The sequence below is a fragment of the Zea mays genome, chromosome 9, assembly GCF_902167145.1.
Source record: "Zea mays cultivar B73 chromosome 9, Zm-B73-REFERENCE-NAM-5.0, whole genome shotgun sequence".
Taxonomy (NCBI): Eukaryota; Viridiplantae; Streptophyta; class Magnoliopsida; order Poales; family Poaceae; genus Zea; species Zea mays.
This window is the reverse complement of record NC_050104.1, coordinates 6,718,332-6,738,789: the sequence shown is the minus strand read 5'-3', so window position 1 is coordinate 6,738,789 and position 20,458 is coordinate 6,718,332. Positions and strand designations below refer to the sequence as shown.

At 41.8% G+C, this 20,458-nt stretch overlaps 1 protein-coding gene across 2 annotated transcripts; it reads right to left on the bottom strand.

The window, feature by feature from the left end:
* Positions 1-724: 724 nt before the first annotated feature.
* Positions 725-13,821, bottom strand: LOC103637845 (protein CELLULOSE SYNTHASE INTERACTIVE 1). Of its 2 annotated transcripts, none has more exons than XM_020544078.3 (8): positions 13,218-13,821; positions 12,625-12,758; positions 10,472-10,539; positions 5,951-8,999; positions 2,437-4,975; positions 1,584-2,038; positions 1,273-1,389; positions 725-1,170 (listed from the first exon to the last, which is right to left on the bottom strand). In XM_020544078.3, the coding sequence occupies exons 2-8, from the start codon at positions 12,688-12,690 to the stop codon at positions 1,030-1,032; spliced, it is 6,435 nt and encodes a 2,144-aa protein (XP_020399667.1). In that variant the 5' UTR covers positions 12,691-12,758; positions 13,218-13,821; the 3' UTR covers positions 725-1,029. The 2 variants fall into 2 exon arrangements, with proteins under 2 accessions (XP_020399667.1, XP_020399668.1); XM_020544079.3 differs by having other exon boundaries at positions 10,472-10,641; positions 13,218-13,751.
* Positions 13,822-20,458: the final 6,637 nt, after the last annotated feature.

Genomic DNA, 20,458 nt, shown 5'->3' with positions numbered 1-20,458 from the left:
AATAATGTTCCTGTTAATCATTATGATCTGTATAAGTTAATTTTGCTGGGACCCAATAGGTCACCCTAGTTTAGTCATCTTTATATCTTGTTTACCACTGCACTTTTGGGTAGTACCAGATATTGCTTTATGTGCTTTTGGGTGTTAAGATACACATTATTCATGATCATGTTTTTATTACAAATGAGTTATTTACTGTTTAAGATAAGATCATTATGTTAATTGGAACATGGAGCGACCACCCGGGAAAACAGTGCTACCACAAGGGTGGTTTGGGACGCCCTTTGCTGACTAATTAGGAAAGCTAGTGGAGGACTACCTTACCCGAAAGGACAAAGACGGTAGGGAAGTTGTCGATATGGGGAGGTTCTCGGGTTGATCTCGTTGAGATGACTTTTCAGACGGAGGATTCCTATATTGTGCTCCTCAGAAACCGTAGCGGGTTTTCTGAAGATAGTTGAACTTTATAAAGGTCTCGTAGTGTTACCCTGTCTCGCTTCCTTGGTAGAAGTGTATGGAACCCGTACAATCCCATAGCAGATGAGTAACATGACTTGTGGGTAAAGATGTGCAACCTTAGCAGAGTGTAAAACTGATATATCAACCGTGCTCACGATCATGAACGGCTCGGATCCTCACACGAGTCACTTATGAAATTAAATTTAATTGATCATTTACATCACATTGTGATTTATTTAAAAATTAGCAAATAAACATGTACTGGTTATAGACCGCAAACGTCCATTCCGTAGGAGAAAACCTAACCACAGCATATACTTATTCTGTTTACACCCCTTTACAAAGACAAAAAACCGGGGTAAAAAATAAACGAATGAAGCCTGTCACAATCAGTACAGAACGCCTGACAACTCATCTGTTTATATCTCACAGATCGTACAGCAAACGACAACTTTCTCTGCCTGCTATTTACAATGATGCACAAACAGGGTAACCTTCAGCAGAGTACAAAACCACTCAACCTCTTATCTTTAACTTACAGAGAACACCTAAATTATGTAGGTAATACAGTTATTTGTTTGACCACTGGAACTCGATTTCCAGGTTTCTATTGGGGCCGCTTTTGCTCTCAGGTAGCAGGGTGTATTCACCGGCGACCGACCCCAGCATGACAACCCTGTCTATCTGGATCGTCACTTTACCGAACGATTTCTGCAACCAAAAATTTTAGATAACGGGGACTCAACCACAGTGATGTGAAGTCGAAAAGGAATGTAAAGTGATTGATGTGCTATATCTATCCTATTATCGCACCTTTCCAAATTTGCTGTTGTTTTTGCAAGAGATATGCAGCTTCTGGCCCTTGGGAGGACTGTCAAATGCCCATGCAAAGGCTTCATCCCATTCAGGTGTTGCACCAGTCGAGACAATCTATGAATTAGGCCACGTAAGTTTAGGTCAGCAACACTCCATGCAATAAAATTAGGAATGTCCCAAACCAATAGTCAAAGAAGCATGCCAATAAAAGCTAATGCAAGCTGTAGCAAGCAAAGTCTCGGAACGAGGATAATGGATAGAGAAGGACCGATATCCCTAGAATCAGAAGCACAAGGATTTCGGTGTACCTTTGTCAGCCTTGGCGGATTGTTTCCAAGAGTAAGCTTGCAGAAGGCACTAGGGTTTCCAACTGATTGCTTTAGATTGTTGCCACGTTTTATCGTAACAGTAAGAGTCCCAGGCAAGCACTGAAGAAGCAATTCTGCCTTTTCTTGAAACCGCGGTGGGCCAGACTGTATCAAGTACTGAAGTAGAGGAATAGCCTCCGATGCAGCGACTGATTGTGCTTTAAATACTTCAGCTGGGCAAGCTGACCAAGCTTGCCTGAGAAGATATAGTGAATCTAGTGCTGCCTCTTGAGTTGCCTCAGAACCAGTTTTAAGGGATGTTACAAGATGAGGAATGCACAATGTGGCAGGTTCAGTGACCCTCAGACGAGGGAAGTTACTCAGCAAAGCATTGAGTGCTTTGAGATACTCTTCGTTAGCACTTCCAGAAGCCCATATATCCTTTTCAATAGAAGCTGCATGAAAAATGTAAGCATTAAATGTATAAAAGCTGGGTATGATCGTAAACATATACATATTCCAGCTGGCTAGGAGAAATAACTAAACTAAGATAGATTGCCTCTTGGGCTATAAACATTCACGTGTGAATGCTGATGCCGGATTATTTTCCTTTATCTAAAAAAAAGATGGCCTCCTTTCACATACTGTACACAGAATGTTTGATTAGAACTCACAAAGTACAGGTGAACTTCACAAACGTGACTCGATTCAAGTATTTGCTAGACATTACATAGAAATTCCATAAATCTCATACTAAAGGTGGATATTGACATCTTTAGCATGGCAGGCATTGATAACAATGAATTTGCTATGCAAAATGAACATGACAGAACAAGAAAGGGATATTGTTTACCAGTTATAACTCTGACTGTTTCACTGGTTGCATACTCTTGGATAGTATGGTTATTGAATAGAAGTTTGACAAACATTGCAGCCTGAACAGAAGTGTCAGGATTGCTTGAACTGATAAGATCCAGCAGGACCTGAACACCACCGGATTCTGCAATTGCTCTCTTATTTGCTCGGCTGTACATGACTAGATTCTGTAAGGCACATATTGCTACCACTTTCATCTCTTCAGTTGGTTGATCTTCAAGAAGATTGACTAGAGCGCGGCATGCTGCAACAGCATCAGTAGAACGAGCAAGACCTTCGTTTTGGAAAAGATCTCCAAGAGCAAGAGCAGCAAGCAATCTTCCCTGTTGCGATTGTGTCTGTGGATCCAGAAGGTACATGGACAATGGTGCAATAGCATTTTTAGCAGCCTTTGCCTCCCTTATTCTTACATTGTTCAGCAATGCCTCGATTAGTCTGGCAGCAGTTTCCTCACACTGATGACTCCTCAAGAGATCAAGCAATGCTTCCACAGCACCACTTTCAGCCATTGCTTCTGCACTTGTTGAGTCATCACTCTCCAATACAAGAAGGGCATTCAAAGCACCGACAACTGTGCTTTCAGTTCCAGACCTGAGCAATTGCACTAGTACTGCAACAGGTACCTCAAGGAAAAACTCAGTACTGTACTGTAGAATGCTAGACAATACCGACGCTGCAGATTCCCACACAACATGAGGCAAAGGCGGGTCAGATTGCAACAACACTTTGGACAACTCAAAAACACCACCCTCCTTTGCAATTGTATTCGGCCAAGCTATTGCAAGGTTAGCAAGAGCTTTTATAGCTCTCTGCTGTAGATTTGGCAAACCTGAAGAAAGAACTTGAATAAGAGGAGTAATCGCCTGCTCTGTTATTGTGTCCTTTTGGAGGTTGTCTTCTAGAAGAAGATGTGACAGGAGTTCTGCAGCTAATTGCTGCACAGCTGGTGGAGATGAATTCAATAAGGTTATCACTGGCTCAATAGTTTGGCGAGGTGTCAAGTTATAATCAGCACGGCATTCGGGATGCTCCAAAATATTCACAAGAACCTGCAATGTGCTATACTGCCCTTCAGGACCCATGTCCGCCTTAGAAAGCAAAGAGAAAAGAGGTTGTACTACTTTGGCTACAGATGGACCTTTCGCTATGGTAGCATTGTTTGTCAAAATCCGAAGCATTTCTGCCAATGCGATGCAAAGAAAATCTGGAGCGTCATGGAGAATATCAAGAATGCTCTCAATTACACCAGCCTTGACCATTTCCAATTTGCAAGCTGGTCTGTCCTTTCCAAGTTTCACCAAAGCTCCAGCAACTGCCTCATGAAGCATGTAGTTTTTGCCATACAAAAACCCAACAAGAGGAATGACAGCACCATGTGCTGCCACTAATTCTGCCAGTTGCTCATCATCTAGAAGCCTATCCAATGCACGAACAACAGAAAGCTGGGCAGGGTTAGCTTCACTAACCAGTAAACCAACCAAGGGTTCCACACAACGAGCGGCCGCCATTGTGGAACGGATCCTTGTATTGTTAAATAGAACACAGCATAGTTCTGCAGCATCTCCTTTCAACTCCACTGAACAATCAGAAGAAAGAATCCGGCACAAAACATCCACAGCATTCATCTCAACATCTGCAACTGCAAGTGCTCTTGAAGGATTGTCAGAAAGAAGCCTAACAAGGGCTGATATAGCTGCATGCTGCTCCCTCTCCATGCCAGTACTCAGAATCTCCACAAGGGGTTGGATAGCCTGCCTAGCTGACTCACTGTTCCTCACATGGTCAGCAAAAAACAAACTCTCTAATGCCTTTGCAGCACTGTAACGTGAATTCCTTCCTCCTAGACGAAGGACTGCAACAAGTTGGTTAACAACACCAAGTGCTGATTCATGATGCCTTATTTCTGGACTACTGAAAAGAATGCCCAGCAATTCAGTTGTAGCTTCTTCTGTTGCATCTTGTGGACTAAGAGATAAGTATTTGGTAAGTGCTTCTAGTATTCCAGCTTCAGCCATTAGCAGCATGTTTGGGGGGCAATCAACAGCTAACTGGGTCAGAAGACCCAAAGCCAAGAAAGGAGCACCAGGTCTTTCAGGAATGGGTTTAAGTAGATCAACAAGAAGAGGAATAGATTTTCTAGAAGTTGCACCAATCCTGATGTCATCAACTCTAAATAGCCTCTCTAATGCAATTTGATCAGGATTAGGCACCAACATGAATTCCTCTGATAATTCCAAAAGATCGGCTATATCGACATCAGCGCATCCAAGCAAAGATACAAGTCCAATGGCTGCCCCAGAATTAGCGACAGCCAGAAGTGTTCCTCTGCTACCATTACAAACCAGACTTGACAAAGCTTGTGCAGCAAAGTACCTGTATGCTGGCTCGTCTGACCTTAACAAGTTTGAGAGCACAGGAATGGAATGTGATGCAGAGTTTGATCGAATTATCTCTCTTTCTTGGAATAGCAAAGCAAGAAGCAAGGAACACACCCATGAGGTGCTATCTTCTTCACCCTGACAAGAGCATGAACATACGTTAAGTCATCAGTAACAGGCCTGCTGCAATGTGAAAGAAAAAACTTAACAAGATACATGCAGCAAGATGATAAATAGCAGGTAAGCCCCAAAAAAATTGACACAAGCAAGAATGAGTTGCAACAGGTACTTTCAGGCTTTATATTCCATATGTATAATAAAGATTTTTTTTGTACAATATGCAGGAGACCTGTGTATCATTACATCAACGAGATAACAAATAAATTACAACACACCCACCACGGCCACACAAACATGCACAGTGACAAACTTGTACTGGAAGCAAACACACCTTTTACATTAAACCACAACCCAACCCGACAAACACCTTCATCTTATCATCTATTAGCGACCTAAGTCAACATGATGGTTGGGAGTATATTTTTGTCAGAGAGAGTAGCTCTTTAGCAATGATTACACACAGAGAAAACCAATATTTATGACCTCAACCAACAATAACCCCCTCAAATTCTGTAGAGATTAGTTAGTGCAGTTCCATATTTCATGGTTATGTATCCGAATTTAATACAGAGCTCCAAGAGTGGCAAGGATTAACTAGATTATTTTTTCCATGTACAATAGATGAAATGCTTACAACCAATTTGGTCAAATGCAGTACTCCAATCTATCAATAAGTACTTTAACATTACCGCTTACCTTGGTTCTAGCAACTTGATGATTCTAGATAAGCATCAATGAGTTTATGATTTATGAAACAGAAGTTTCGTCCACAATGTCACTTGGAAAACTAGGACAACAAAGCATTATACTAGTGTGACCAGATTAACCTGCAATGTAAAGCAGAAAGACTGTTCTACGGTGCTATTGTAAACTCTATTATCTATATGTAGTTTGTTTTTGTACTGTAAAATTACTAAAGCTTAGGAGACACTAGCATTCATCAAATGACGACAAAAGCAAAAGGTAATGGAAATAAGTAGAGCTTTCACATACGACATATTGGAATGCATTTTGTGAAATCTTCTCAGTGAGCATTTCAACTGCTCCAGCTTCTAGGAGTTCTGCTCTTGTTTTGCTGTCATGACGAGAAAAGACAGCAAGTAGCCATAGTGGAATCATGTTGCCTGAGATTACAGCAGTACGGCACACAGTTTCACCATCACTGTAGTTTTCTTTGGAGTGTCTGGAAATTCTAATATCTGATATGCTTTCACTGCTGACATTTTCAGCAGGCGTGTTTGCCATATGGATCATATCAATTAGAGAATGGATTAGTTGAATATACAGACTTGCATCATTCAGAACCTCTATTTGCTTCTGACAATGCTCTTTTGCAGCACAGACGAGAAGAGCACATCCACCAACTTTAACTTTAAGCGTGTTGGAGCCAATGATGCGCCATGCAATGGATGATATGCAACCTGGAGTTTCAGAAACCAGACCACCAATAACATCATGTTGGTCGGAACAGAGCCTTGACACAACTTCTATGGCTTTATCTTGTAAGGAGGCTGCAGCATCAGCAATACATGAAACAAGGGGAAGTATCGTGTGAGGGTTTTCTGCAAGAATTGCCCAGGGAGCCTTGGTGTGCCCACTTGATGCCTTTGATCGCGATAACAGCACCAGTGCATCAAGAACTTCTGATGTTGCAGCAGCTTCACCGTTGGCAACTTCCAAGAGCTCAGCTAGAGCAAGGACAGACCCAGAGCGGTTAATAGTATCTGAAAGTGGCTGATTAACAGTTCGGCACTGTAAAAGACGAGCTATTGCTGCAGCTGCATGAGTTCTTCCATCAATAGTTCCCTCTCTTAGCACACGTGTTACACGGAAGAGATTTTCTTCAAAAGACACCTGGAGGGATAATTCCTGATCAAGGAAAAGATTTGCCAAAGCTCTAGTCGCTTGTTCTGCCACTTCAATAACTGAAGAATTTGCAAGTGAGACAAGTGGGGTTAAGGCATCCCGGGCAATTGCAGCAACCTCCTTATTTTGCTTAATTGAAAGAAAAATGGCAGCAAGGCAACATGAGGCCCCCATTAGTATTTTGTTAGACTGCATATGAAGCAGCTTCATGAGCGACCAGAGTGTCTTCACTGCAATATGAGTTTCTCGCAGGTCCTTGCGGCAATGAAATAGACCAGCAAGAGCAGTTGCTGATGTAGCCTGAGTCTCTTCCTTGGGTGAGCTTAGAATTTTAATCATTGTCTCAACCGCATCATTTGCTGCACTTCCCTCATGTAGAATATCATCAAGTGGTGCAACAGAAAGCAAGCTTTTCAAAGCATCCAGAACATAAACTTTTGACTCAGGCTGTTCACTTGTTAAGAGAGCAGACAGCTGACTAATAGTTCCTGTATCTGATTTGTGGATGAGATGATTCAGTGTTTTAGAAGCTATCTCCTTCCCATTATCACTTCCATTTTTCAGAAGCCATAGTAAAGCAGGAACAGCATCAGCACTTTCAACACATGCTCTTATGTCTTCACTGTGATTGCATAAATTGCCAAGGATGGTTGCTGAATCTTCTTTGGCTTTGGGAGATCCAGTTTCCAAAATTTGAACAAGTGGGGGTATGCCACCAGCAGCAGTGATAGCCCATTTGCTCTCATCATTCTCCTTTGAAAGAAGCGCAAGCAGAGCAACAGCACATTCCTGCTGCTGTTCTGATGAAAGACCAAGTAAAGAAATCAATAGCTGGACACCTTCACGGCCTTGCAGAGCTTGCCATAGGTCACAATCCTTTTTGCAGAGAGCAAACAGTGATTTTGTGAGGTCATCTTGCACCTCAGTAGCTGCCATGGTTATTAAACCAACAAGCAAGCGTTTTGCATCAGAATCTGCTAGTGTCTTGCAGAGAACCGGGTTACTATACAAGCTAGCCAAAGCTTCAATTATGCGCTCCTGCACAAGGAAAGGAACCTTAGGCTTAAACTGCTTCAACAGTGTCTTCTCAATGTCAACAGGATCAGAAGCACTGATAGATTCCGCATTTGTGTCATATATCATCAAGGCTGAGGCCAATGCACCAAGAGTATCTGCAATCTGTGCAGGCGAAGAACATGACTCGAGACTCTCACCAAGGCTTGAGATTACATAGGACAAACCGCCAGATATATTTGCTAATGCACACATTGCATTCTCTTGCAATGATTGAGCAGATTCACCTTGCATGAATTCTTTTGATGGAGCAATAGTCGCATTTATAAGAGCAGGAATACCATTAGAATTAGCTATCTGACGTCTGGCCTCTTTACTCTGTGCAGAAAGGAACTTGAGAGCCCCAGCAGCCTCAGCTCTAATAGAAGTTTCATTGCCAGGACCAAGTAACTTTAAGAGCTGCTTAGTTGTTTCTCCAGATAAAACTTTAGAACAAACAGAAGAGTCTTCCATCATCAAAGACCCAAGGAGATAGCAAGCATTTGCAAGGGTATTTGTTTGTCCAGAACTAACCAGCTTTATAAGTATATCAACTCCACCACATTGCACAGTTGCTGACCAAAACCCCTCTGTATTCTTTGATAAATTCTTCAGTGCTCCAGTTAGAAGGCCATCCACCAAACTCTCATTCTTGAGACTAATTTTAAGTTGCTCCCACAGTACAGGAACAACATTTTCCGTAAAGAAAATCTTTGATCCAACATGATCCCTTATCCCACCTTGTGAAACTGCATAGATGGTTTTGGCAGCTGCAGTTTGGCTTTCAGCTGACTTCGATCTGAGAAGAGCAAGCAATGGAGGGATGCAACCACCAAGTAAGACTTTCACCCTTAACTCCTCTTCCTTGCAAAGAGACCCAAGAACAGTAGCAGCCAGCATCTTAACTCCAGATGGCCCAGATCTAAGAAGAGATACAAGTATTGGAACAGCCTGTGAATGCGATCCAACAGCTCCGAATGCAGTATCACGAGTTTGAACAAGATCTAATAACTGCTTCAAAGAGCTCTCTTTGTCCTGTGAGGATGAAGAACTCTGTCGTAGATGCTCAATACATTGAGCAACGCTTGAAAGTGTCTCCTCATCCTCCACATTAACTCGGTTCCTGCAAATACATACAGAATTATAAGATTCACAGTTCTAGTGTTCTATAGTTACCAACGGCTCCAATATGTTGCATATTTGCATGAGCGCAATTTTAGCTCTAGATAATTTTCAAAAGGAGAAAAAAAGTAACGCTAAATGATACATGATGGAGGTTATTACTTGAAATGTATTATGGAAACAAACTGATAAAGGGTTGAATGATATAAATATCCATACAGTACAACCCCATGTTCATTACAAGATGATAAGTATGTATATATAGCAATTTCCATGTAGGTAATATGCAAATAACATATTTACTTTATGTGAACATTAATAATTTAGTTGTGGTTACTGCTTAGCCGAGGTAAAGTTGTATTGAAACTAGAGCAACTGTACCACAAATTTTAGTTCTCTCTTTTTACAAAAATTCATCAATTGTTTCCAACTAAAAAAATTCTATTGCTAGACCCTATAGGCATATAATCCCACATTCTCTTTTCATTTTAGAATTTGGCAACTGATCTTTACAAGCTTTGGTCCAAAAAAAACATGCATACAATTAATAAACTTAGGATGAGGCGGTTAAGAGAGATATTAAGGAGTTAATATTTCCAAGGAATTAGCTAAGAATAAACGCGCTTGGAGACTAGCAATCAACGCGCCTGAACCATGATCTTTGTCCCTTTTTCGTTTTCTGTTTACCCATAACTCTACCATCTGTCTTTTACCCTTTCAGTGTTCTTTTTTTTCTATCCTTGTTTCTTGTGGGTTTCATCTCTAGCCTACCCCAACTTGCTTGGGACAAAAGGGTATGCTGTTGTTTTTGTGACATGAAAATTATACTAGCAGGATTCCCACCAAAGAATATTCTGATGGCAGTGTTTTTTTACTCCCTTCCAAATTATAGGTCGCTGACTCTTCTAGATACATAGTTTTTATTATGTATCCAGACACAGCGCATATGTAGGTGTATAAGCTAAGTACCTAGAAAAACTAAAACAACATACTACATCCGTTCTTTTTTTATTTGTCGTGTTTTAGTTCAAAAATGAACTAGTGGGCGACAAATATTCGAGAACGGAGGTAGTATAATTTAGGAGGGAGTATATCTTTTGCTAAACCATAGATGAAAAATAAGGCTGTAGAAGTTAAGTTTCTACCCCAAGCAGCACATTTTTTATGATGGTTGGAGCAAATGTAAAAAACAGGAGATAGTTCATTCTAAAACAAAATTGTTTCCAAAGCCAGTTATGTATCCCTCATGTGGACAGAAAAGAAACATAAGTATTTAGGACTTAGGGTTTGTTACTTTGTTTTCCATTTATAGGCCAACAATAAACAGAAATTTTTTTATCACTCATGAAGGTTAACTGTGGCTGTATTGAGTGATACGATTGAAGAGAAAGTTATACAGGCTCATGACAAATGAACCTGACATGTTAGAGTCGCATGTGTCTCTTAACTACCAAGAAGCACAGCAAAACTTACTTGCCCATTTTCATGACTGACATAGGAGTTGGTGGCTCTGAGTCTTGAACTTTGTCCACGTGCCTTTCCTGTTGATGATAGAAGAGCATTTATTATCAAAAGTCCAAGATGTGAACCATATACCTTCTTTAATGAGGTGATATCATCGCACACGTACTGGACAATAAATTCTGAGTTCAAGGAAATGATAACACTTAAACGGTCAAATGAGAACACAATCTTAAAGGTATGCAAATAATAGAACCAATGATTTATGAAATAGGTGGATGCTGAGATTAAAGGATGTGTTGTTAGATTAACCACTTGCATTTTTAATGATAAACAAGATACAAAAGAATGACTGAATGAGCATCTTCTAAAGTGTGACGAAGAGCAGCTGAAAAGTCTATCTCCTCAAAAACATGTGACCTAGGTCACTAGGTGCATCTTAAACTGCTATTCATTTATAACAAAAAAACTTGCCACACTACAGAAAAACTAAAAGTTGGAACTTCTTTATGGTCTCCAGATTTGTTTTCCCTGGTTAATTGGATGTTTGTTTCTAATTCATATTAGCACATGCTTTTCACAAGAATGCTCCTAGATCATAATATCAAGCTGTTGACACCACACATGATTTTTATAAGCAAAAGGGGGACTCAAGGCTGTTAGAATATGCTATACATAGGCTATGGTCTTAGTTGTCCAAGATCCTCTTGGATTAGATTAGAAACCGACTCTGATTAGAAGTTAGAGATAAAACAGAACACGACTGCATGTCAGTGTTTTCTAGTTGTCCGACTAATCGCGATTGGTCGTGATTATAGGTCCTATAGACTCAAATAAGGCTCCCCGACATGATCAGTTCAAACTAGAAACCTAGACGTGACTAGTCGTCCGACTAGGGTGTCTAGCGATTAGCCCAATTCGTGATGGCTGATGGCAATGGAATGGGCTTTGAGGCTGCCTCTTGAGGAGTTTTGGCCCAATAGTTTCAGAATACCCTTCTCTCATCCTCTCTTCTCTGCCCTTGAAACCGAGCGCCTCCTCTCTCTCGTCTCTCCATCCCGTGCGTTCATGTGATGCCAAGACTGCTCCCTGGAGAGGGCCGCTGCTGCCAGGACCTGGAGAGTGGAGAGAGCCATCGCCCCAGGACCTAGAGAGGGCTACCTTCGCCAAAGACTGCCGCCAAGTGCCAACCCGCCACCGATGACCCTTGGAGCCCTGGAAATGAGCTCCTTGTTAGATGGTATGGCTCTGCTGATCTGCTATACTCTCATGCTCTGCTCTTTGGGTTCTGGTGTTCTGCTGCAGTGTTGTGTTGACCTGCTGCAGTGCTGCTGCACCATACTGCTCTAGCATCTATTACTATTAGTGTATGACCAGTTGGCCCTCATGGTGCTGCATGATGCAGATGTGGATCGACAACGGCGTGATGCGGTGCAAGTGTTGATTCAGAGGTGGCACATCTGATGCCACGACTTCATCAGTTGCATCGGGTGCTGCCTCGGCTTCCCCTAATGCTACAGATGGGTCTTCCATGGAAGAGAAGACCATAGCTGCACTGCCAACGAAAATGGTAGAGATGGGTCTTTCATGTGCTTTCATTTCATAGAAAAAGCTACATTACATCAAAGTTAATTTGCAATTGTTTCCCCATGGTCATAGATGTCAAAAGGAAACATATTGTAAGAACGTGATTTAACTATTCAATTTTATTATGTGAAAAAAGATCTCGGATCTGTTCAGCCCATTTTACCATCATTTAACATATGTATATACACGACAGATGAATACAATCATGTTCCTGTTTTCTTACAAAGGATGACACAAATGACATAACAGTTTCCTAGTTTCTCAAGACAGATATTGGAAACTAGAATGTCAACCTTAGCTAAATGGGCTTTAAAAAAAGTACAGCTCCATGAAAACTCCACTTATAATTTTGCACAAGGGGGACACTTTCCTCCAGTGGACTGAATAGCGAATACTAACCTTGCTTTCAAAGAATATTCTACTGCAACACTATTCCCAGTTACATCAAAAAAATGAACGAAATACCATGCAAATGAAACAATGTCTTTCAAGCGGCAGGAAAACAGAATTGCGGAACATAAGAAAGCCAGAGGCTGCCAAATGAGAAGCTCAGAGACAGAATCCAAGACGGAACCAACCAGATCGGCGCTGCCATGGGTGCCGCCATTGCTTCCATTGAACCGCCATGTCAATGCCGCCGCCATACTCAAATATTAAACTCGTTCAGCAGAGTAGATCAGAGTATCCACTTCTCCAGTGCCTAGTTGTCAACCTGAAACACACTCGAGAGCAAACAATTGGCGTCAGATCCACGATGGCACACGATCCAATCAACAGCAATGCATCGAATAACCACAAATTCGTTACGGGCATGAGCAATTAACCCAGATCTAGACATACACATCTGCTACAGCTACCGCTACGATCAAGTGAATCAGACACCCCCGAATTGCAAAGCCATCAAACCAGTTTCGACGAGTAGCTGCATTTAGCGGCGATTACCCAGCGACATCCCAACCCGCCCAGCTAGATCACGAGCCGCCGCTACCAACCACTCAGTCTCTCAGCCACCGAAACCAGCACCCAAACCAGCAGCACTGCGCTGCGCTGCATTGACGGAGTTACTAACGTCGCGGCGCGCGAAACCCCTCCACCGACCAAAAAAATACCCAGAAAACTCGAGATAAATCCGGCCAAGTGAAACCAGTAAGAAAGAGATCGAGTGAGAGACCTCTCATGGAATCGCCGCGACGGGGAGTGGCCGCAGATCCAGCCGGGAGGGCGGCGCCCATACAAAGACAGCGCGCGTCTGTTGCTCTCTTTTGTTTTCAGACGATTTGGCCCGGTTTGGATCTGTTTCCCAGAACCGAGAAGCTGGACGCGGCCTTCCGCTTATTTTCGACGGGAATCTCCCGGAACCAAAGGCAATTTCGCTAATTTCCGCGCCCTAAAAGGATCGGCGTTTATATAGCAGGCGAGCTCTCGTCTTCCCAACGACTGCCGACAGTGGCAGTGCGGAAGCAAGTTGCCTTGCAGCCAGCTATGAGTGCCACTTCTGCAATGGAGTTCCTCTTCCTCCAGTAGTTCACTTACGAAGCTTTACACGGGACGGGAGTGTGTCACTGAAGCTTCATCTTGAATACCGACGAAGCTGAGGGTGTTTATGTAAGGTTATGGATTTTTGTGTTGTTGAGCTTTCGTGTTAGATTAAGCAGGGAATGGATTTGTTAATTAAGGAGCACGATACGGTGGATGATGGGGATGGTGGTTGATGTGTGCCAGTCTGCATGGGCTGGCCGCCGAGCGGGAGGTTTTTTTTTCGTCTTCTACAAGACAAAAAATCAACAGGTGGGAGAGGTATCTGCCAACTCCCAAATAGCTGTAAAATCAGTGACTAGGAGAGCATCCAGCACCAACAAATCAGTGGCCTATGAGAGAATCCAGCACCAATGGGCATTCTCTTTTTCTCGTTTCTTTTGTTAAAATTAAATTTCATTTTAATAATTATAATTTAGACGCAAACTAATTAAATTAATATATTTATATATTATTCTAAATTTTATGAGAGATAGTTATATACTATACTTATGTTATAGATAAGCAAACATAAATGTGTAGAAGAATGTGCTATAAGTTGAACATTATAAAGTAGCATATAAATCTATAGAATCAATTTGCATCCCTCAACCCATGAATTTGAGATAGGCGTACATACAAACATTGAAAATTTGTGAAATGTCACATTATAAAAATAAATAACATACTACATTAGTTAAATTCCAAAATAAAAGGGAAACAAACGGAGCCTTATAGAAATTATTGTGATGCCACACGTAGGGACGGACTCACTGTAAAATGGGGTGAGAACACTTTTGGACGAACGAGCACCAAAATATTAGAGCGAAAGCATCTAAATTAGACTAAGCAAAGGATCTCATAGCGAAAGCATCCAGATTAGACTAAGCAAAGGATCTCATGGTGAAAATTTAAACTCTACTATTTGCAATAGAGAAATGAGCAGAGGCTTGCAATAGAGAAATGATCAGAGGCTTAGGCTCTCACTCAGGCCTACGTAGGTCAGGTCTGGGCACACGTAAAATGTTTGTCTAAATTGAGAACCATACTTATTAACTCTATATAAGCTATTAGGCTATTGCCAGCAGGTTATATATATGGCCTTGCAAAACACTATTGATTGTATTGTTTGTAGAGTGATGTTTGAAATAAGAGGTAGGATAGAGGTAAAATGCATATGTGTTGGAGATAGGCATATACCATAAAGTAAAATAAGTCACAGATTCCATGTATTGTGTTGGATTAAGGACATGACTTATATTTTATTTAACTAAACTAAATTAATTCTAGATATATATTAAATACCTTCGAGCGCTCATATAGCCCTGGGACGTCCTAGGGCTCCTGGCATTCAGGACATACAGTGCCACAATGGTCCGTCCTTAAGATGTTAGGAGGCCCATGGCTCGGGAGACTAAAAAGATCAAGATATGATGAATTAGACTTTTTATTTTATTTTCTAAATTAAAACCTATAAACAAGCCTAATTATACCCCTTACGTCTAATAGTGTGATTAAAAGTTTTACACTCTAAATTCTAATTCTATACTAACATGGTAATTCTAGTAAGCAAGTATTCAAAAAAAATTGCTCAGATATAAATGATTAAAGTAAAAAAGGATTTGAATGCCTCGGTATTTTCAGAGAGTCGGCACCCCTCACTAGTCCTCGTTGGAGCACTCGCACAAGGGTGTCACTCTCACTTGATCCACGCAAGGATCAAGTACTCTCTACGAGCTCGTTCTTCGGCTCTCCGGCATGGTGAACCGCTCACAACTATATACAAAGCTTGAGTTAGGTCACCCACAAGCTCTTTGAATGATCACCACACTTCTGACCTTCACCAAACCGTCTAGGTGATACTGATCACCAAGAGTAGCAAGCACAAACTCCTCATTTGACCTAAGCAAGGCTAATAAGAACAATGGGTGTTCATTAGCTACTCCCAATATGCTAATAAGGTTGTTAATTAGGTGATTATCAACTCTCATGACCCTCAGTAGGCGAAGGATCTTCCTCATAATTAAATGGGCTTCTTCAATTGTTAGAACGGACAAGAGAACTATAATGGATGAGTTGAGGGTATATTTATAACCCCCAACCAGACAACTAGTCGCTATAGTAACTCTAGACAAAATTTGAAGTATTTGGATCGTCCGATGATTAGGCATTGAACCATTAGCCTTGGTCTGATGATACACAACAGTCATAATATAGTTACTATGCCAGACACAGAGTATATTGTATATAGTGTATGGTTCGATGTCCTTTGTCGGACCAGTCTGACGCTCACGAAACCTCTCTAGACACTCTCTAGAGCGTCGAACTAGGACCCGATGGTCTAACGATTACCCTATTCATATGGTCCTATGCTCTAGGAGGATGGCCCCATTGGACCAGTTCCAACGCACCCTAAAACTCTCTAGTTTTTTCTAGACGGTCGTGCTCGTCCACATTGGTCCGATGACCCTATTCATATGGTTTGATGATCATGCTCTCCCTAGCATTCAATGTGAAAGCGTCAAACCATATCCATTGGTCCCACGACTATGATTCGTAAGTTCAAACACCTCTAAAACTTCTCAAACACTTCTAATTTAAACATTGCGAATATGATGTTACAAACTACTTTTGGGCCTCATATGAGCTATCTAAAGCTAAATACAACTAGTATAAGCTCATTAGACTCACCTACGTCAAGCTACTAACTCATACCCTCATTTATAATATAGTTAAAGGAAAAATGAAGTCCTAAACTATTTAAGTGTCTCTCAACTCTAATAAACACTTAGAACTAATCCATTCTAAACCATGCCATCCATCCTTTGAAAACTAAAATGAATTCCATACTTAGGGGCATGAAAATATTGAATACCCAAACGATCACCATCATTTTCACCTAGCTTAAATTGCCTCTATAGAGTACATGTTAGTCAGAATAATCTTGTGTCGTCATTAATCATCGAAACCACTGAGGGTCTAGATGCTTTCAATCTCCTCTTTTTTGGTGATTGATGCCAACACTACCTCGAGTATGTGAAAGAATTGAGTTTTTAAAGTGTTTGATATGGAAGAGAACATGGCTTTAAAATATGAGTATAAAATGCAAGTTCATATAAATCATGTACACAACATGTACCATGAAGAGAAATGATTAAGCACAAGTATGTGTTCTAGCTCATTTGCATGAAGTATGAAATGAAAGATTATACACGAGCAAATATGACATGATATAGGATAAGTAATGAAAGCAAGCATGTCACGTTATCACACACATATCATACAAATGTAAAGCATAAAGTATATGTTACAATGCATGAGACATATGAAAGTGTATATGAGAGTATCACACATAGAGAACATAAAAATCAACTCATGGGTCTCTCACTCCTCCGTATCACTCTCCTCCCACTGTCTCACATACTCTATGCCCTATCCTCTTTGGCATCGAGCACCAAAACCTAAGATGATGCATGTGGTGAGGAAACAAAAATCGCCACCTGAAACATGATAGGTAAGCTAAAACTATTGCACATATGGTATATCATCTAAGCCTGTGTTGTTAGCTATTGTTTAAGTCTGAGACTGGGTAGGAGGCACTAAAGTCGGGTCAACTGACCGAGTCTCAACATTGGTGCTCTCAAGTGCTATTGTTGTAAAGTGACTAGGTGTCTTTAAAGATATTGAAAGGAAAATGTGCCATTGGACCATTTCTATAAATGTTTTGGTGATTAGATGTCCAACACATATTGTTTTAGTTCATATGTGCTAAGTGGTTGAGAAGTGAAAATCAAGAATCAAGGTATGTTTCTAGACCTAGTAAATTCTTTTTGGATACTAGCATATCTCTCTAAGTGCTAGTGAAACTGCCAAGAAAAGTGGAAATAAATTGAAGAAGTTTTGGCTGAGTTCAGCCAAACCAGCACCAGCCTGTGGTGCACAGTGTCCGAAGCCCAGGCTGGCCCGGCGACGAACTCGTCGCTCTCGAGAAAAAGCGAAGGCGCCGCGGCTAAAAAATCACTGGACTGTCCGGTGAGTCAATGGCGCCCGCGACCAACAGTCGATAGCGCGCTCAGCGGGCGACGCGTGGCCCGCGCCAACGGTCAGTTGGTCACACCGGACTGTCCCGTGTGCACCGGACAGTGTCCGGTGCGCCAACGAGACCAAAGGTTCAACGGTTGGCTGCACCTGATAAGGAAGGAGATCGGGCACCGGACAACTACTGTTCATGTCCGGTGGTGCACCGGTAGGACTGGGCGTTCGGTTCGGTTCCTCGGTTCTTATAGAAATTTGGTTCTTCAAAAAGTAGAACCGAAATAGCAAGATAAAGAAACTAGAACCTGCTAGTTTGGTTCTTGGTTCTTTGGTTCGGTTCTTCGGTTCTAACCGAACTGTAACAGCCACTCTAAAATTCTGAATAACGACAACATTTGTGAGAAATTTCAGCAGCATCTCCCTACAAACAACCACAAATTCACAATGCCCAAAATTTCATAGAAAATACATGGATGATTAGAGGTTCAACATAAGTCGATAAACCAACATCCGAAGTTACAAACACATGTAACAAATTGAATATGGTACTTTCGGTTTTTCGGTTCTTTGGAGTGCAGAACCGAAAATATCTCATTTATTTCGGTTCTCAAAAAACCAAAACCGAATTTCATAACGGTTCCTTTGGTTTCGGTTCTCAGTTATTTTGGTTCGGTTCCGGTTCTTTGCACCGGACTGTCTGGTGCGCCACCCGACAGAAGGCAAGAATTGCCTTCCAATTGGATCTCCAATGGCTCCTAGCTGCCTTAGGGCTATAAAAGGGACCCCTAGGCGCATGGAGCACTACACCAAGCATTCACTAAACATCCTAAGACGCCTAGACTCTGCAATCACGTAATCGATTCATCGTGTTAGAGATTTGAGCACCGTTTGAGTTGTAAACTCCCTGCGACGTGTTTTGTGCTCACATCTTGGCTTGTGTGCGTGTGTTTGCTGCGAATTGAGTTTTGCGTGTGTTTCTTTCCCTCCCTTACTCTTGTGCTTCTCTTGTGATCAACATTGTAAGGGCGAGAGGCTCCAACTTGTGGAGATTCCTCGCAAACGGGAAAAAAACTCTAAAGAAAAGGACTGTGGTATTCAAGTTGATCACTGGATCACTTGAAAGGGGTTGAGTGCAACCCTCATCCATTGGGATGCCACAACGTGGAAGTAGACAAGTGTTACTTGGCCGAACCACGGGATAAAACATCGTGTCTCTTGTGTTGCTTTCTCTATGATTGATTTCTTCTTAAGAGCTCGCTCTATAGCAACTTGGTTTAATCTAACTAACATTTTATAAACCAAGTTTGTTCTATTAGTGTTGAATTTTGTAGGATCACCTATTCACCCCCCTCTAGGTGCTCTCAATTGGTATCAGAGTCGTACTCTTCATGTAAGGGACTAATCGTCCGAAGAGATGGATCCTAAGGGCAAGGGGACGGTGATCAACGACAAGGAGAAGGAGTCCCTCCTCAACGAGCCTAGAGAGGACAAGCCCACTGACTCAGGCTCAAGTCACAAGAAGAGGGACGGGAAGAAGAAAAGGTGCATCAAGTAGATTATCTACTACGACAGCGATGCCTCGTCTTCTTCACCAAGGGATGACGACGACTCCTCATCCAAAAAGAAAATGGTTAATCAAAACTACTCCTTTGATTATTCTCGTATCCCATACAATTCAAATTCTCATTTACTTTCTACTCCACTTGGAAAACCCCCGCACTTTGATGGAGAGGATTACTCATTTTGGAGCCATAAAATGCGTAGTCACCTATTTTCCCTCCATCCTAGCATTTGGGAAATTGTATAAAGTGGAATGCGTTTCGATAGTACTGATAACCCTGTGTTTATCAATGAACAAGTTCATAAGAATGCCCAAGCCACTATTGTTTTGCTAGCATCTCTATGTATGGATGAATATAACAAGGTCAGCGGCTTGGACAACGCTAAACAAATCTGGGACACCCTTAAGATTTCTCATGAGGGGAATGATGCCACCATGACCACCAAAATGGAACTGGTGGAAGGCGAGCTGGGGAGATTTTTCGCAATGATAAGGGAAGAAGAGCCAACACAGACATACAACAGGCTAAAGACCCTTGTCAACAAAATCCGAAGCTACGAGAGTACAAGATGGACGAATCATGACGTCATCCGACTCATGCTTAGGTCATTTATGGTCGTTGACCCCCATCTTGTAAATCTTATTCGTGAAAACCCCAGGTACACCAAGATGACGCCCGAGGAAATCCTCGGAAAATTCATAAGAGGGCGCATGATGGTAAAGGAGGCAAGATATGTGGATGACGCCTTGAACAGTCCACTTCCCATCTATGAGCTGCAGCCCGTTGCTCTCAAAGCAACTAGCAGTAGGGAGGCGCTACCTAGCAAGGTAGCACAAGTGGAGGCTGTCGGGCTCAATGAGGATGAGATGGCGCTCATCATCAAGCGCTTCAAGACCACACTAAAAGGACACAAGGAGTACCCCAACAAGAACAAGTCAAGGGGAAACGCTCCTGCTTCAAATGCGGTAAGACTGGTAATTTTATAGCTCAATGCGCCGATAATGATAGTGACCAGGCACAAGAAAAAGCATGGGAAGAGGGAAAAGAAAAAGAACTACAGGAAGGCCAAGGGTGAGGCGCACATCGGGAAGGAATGGGACTCCGACTATTCCTCATCCGACTCCGAAGATGAAGGACTAGCTGCCTCGGCCTTTAACAAGTCTTCACTCTTCCCCAACGAACGACGCACGTGCCTTATGGCGAAGGAGAGGAAGGCACATATTCGATATACTCCATAGTATTCTTCTTCTAGCGATGAGGAATCTTCCGATGATGAGATAGATTATAGTGATTTATTTAA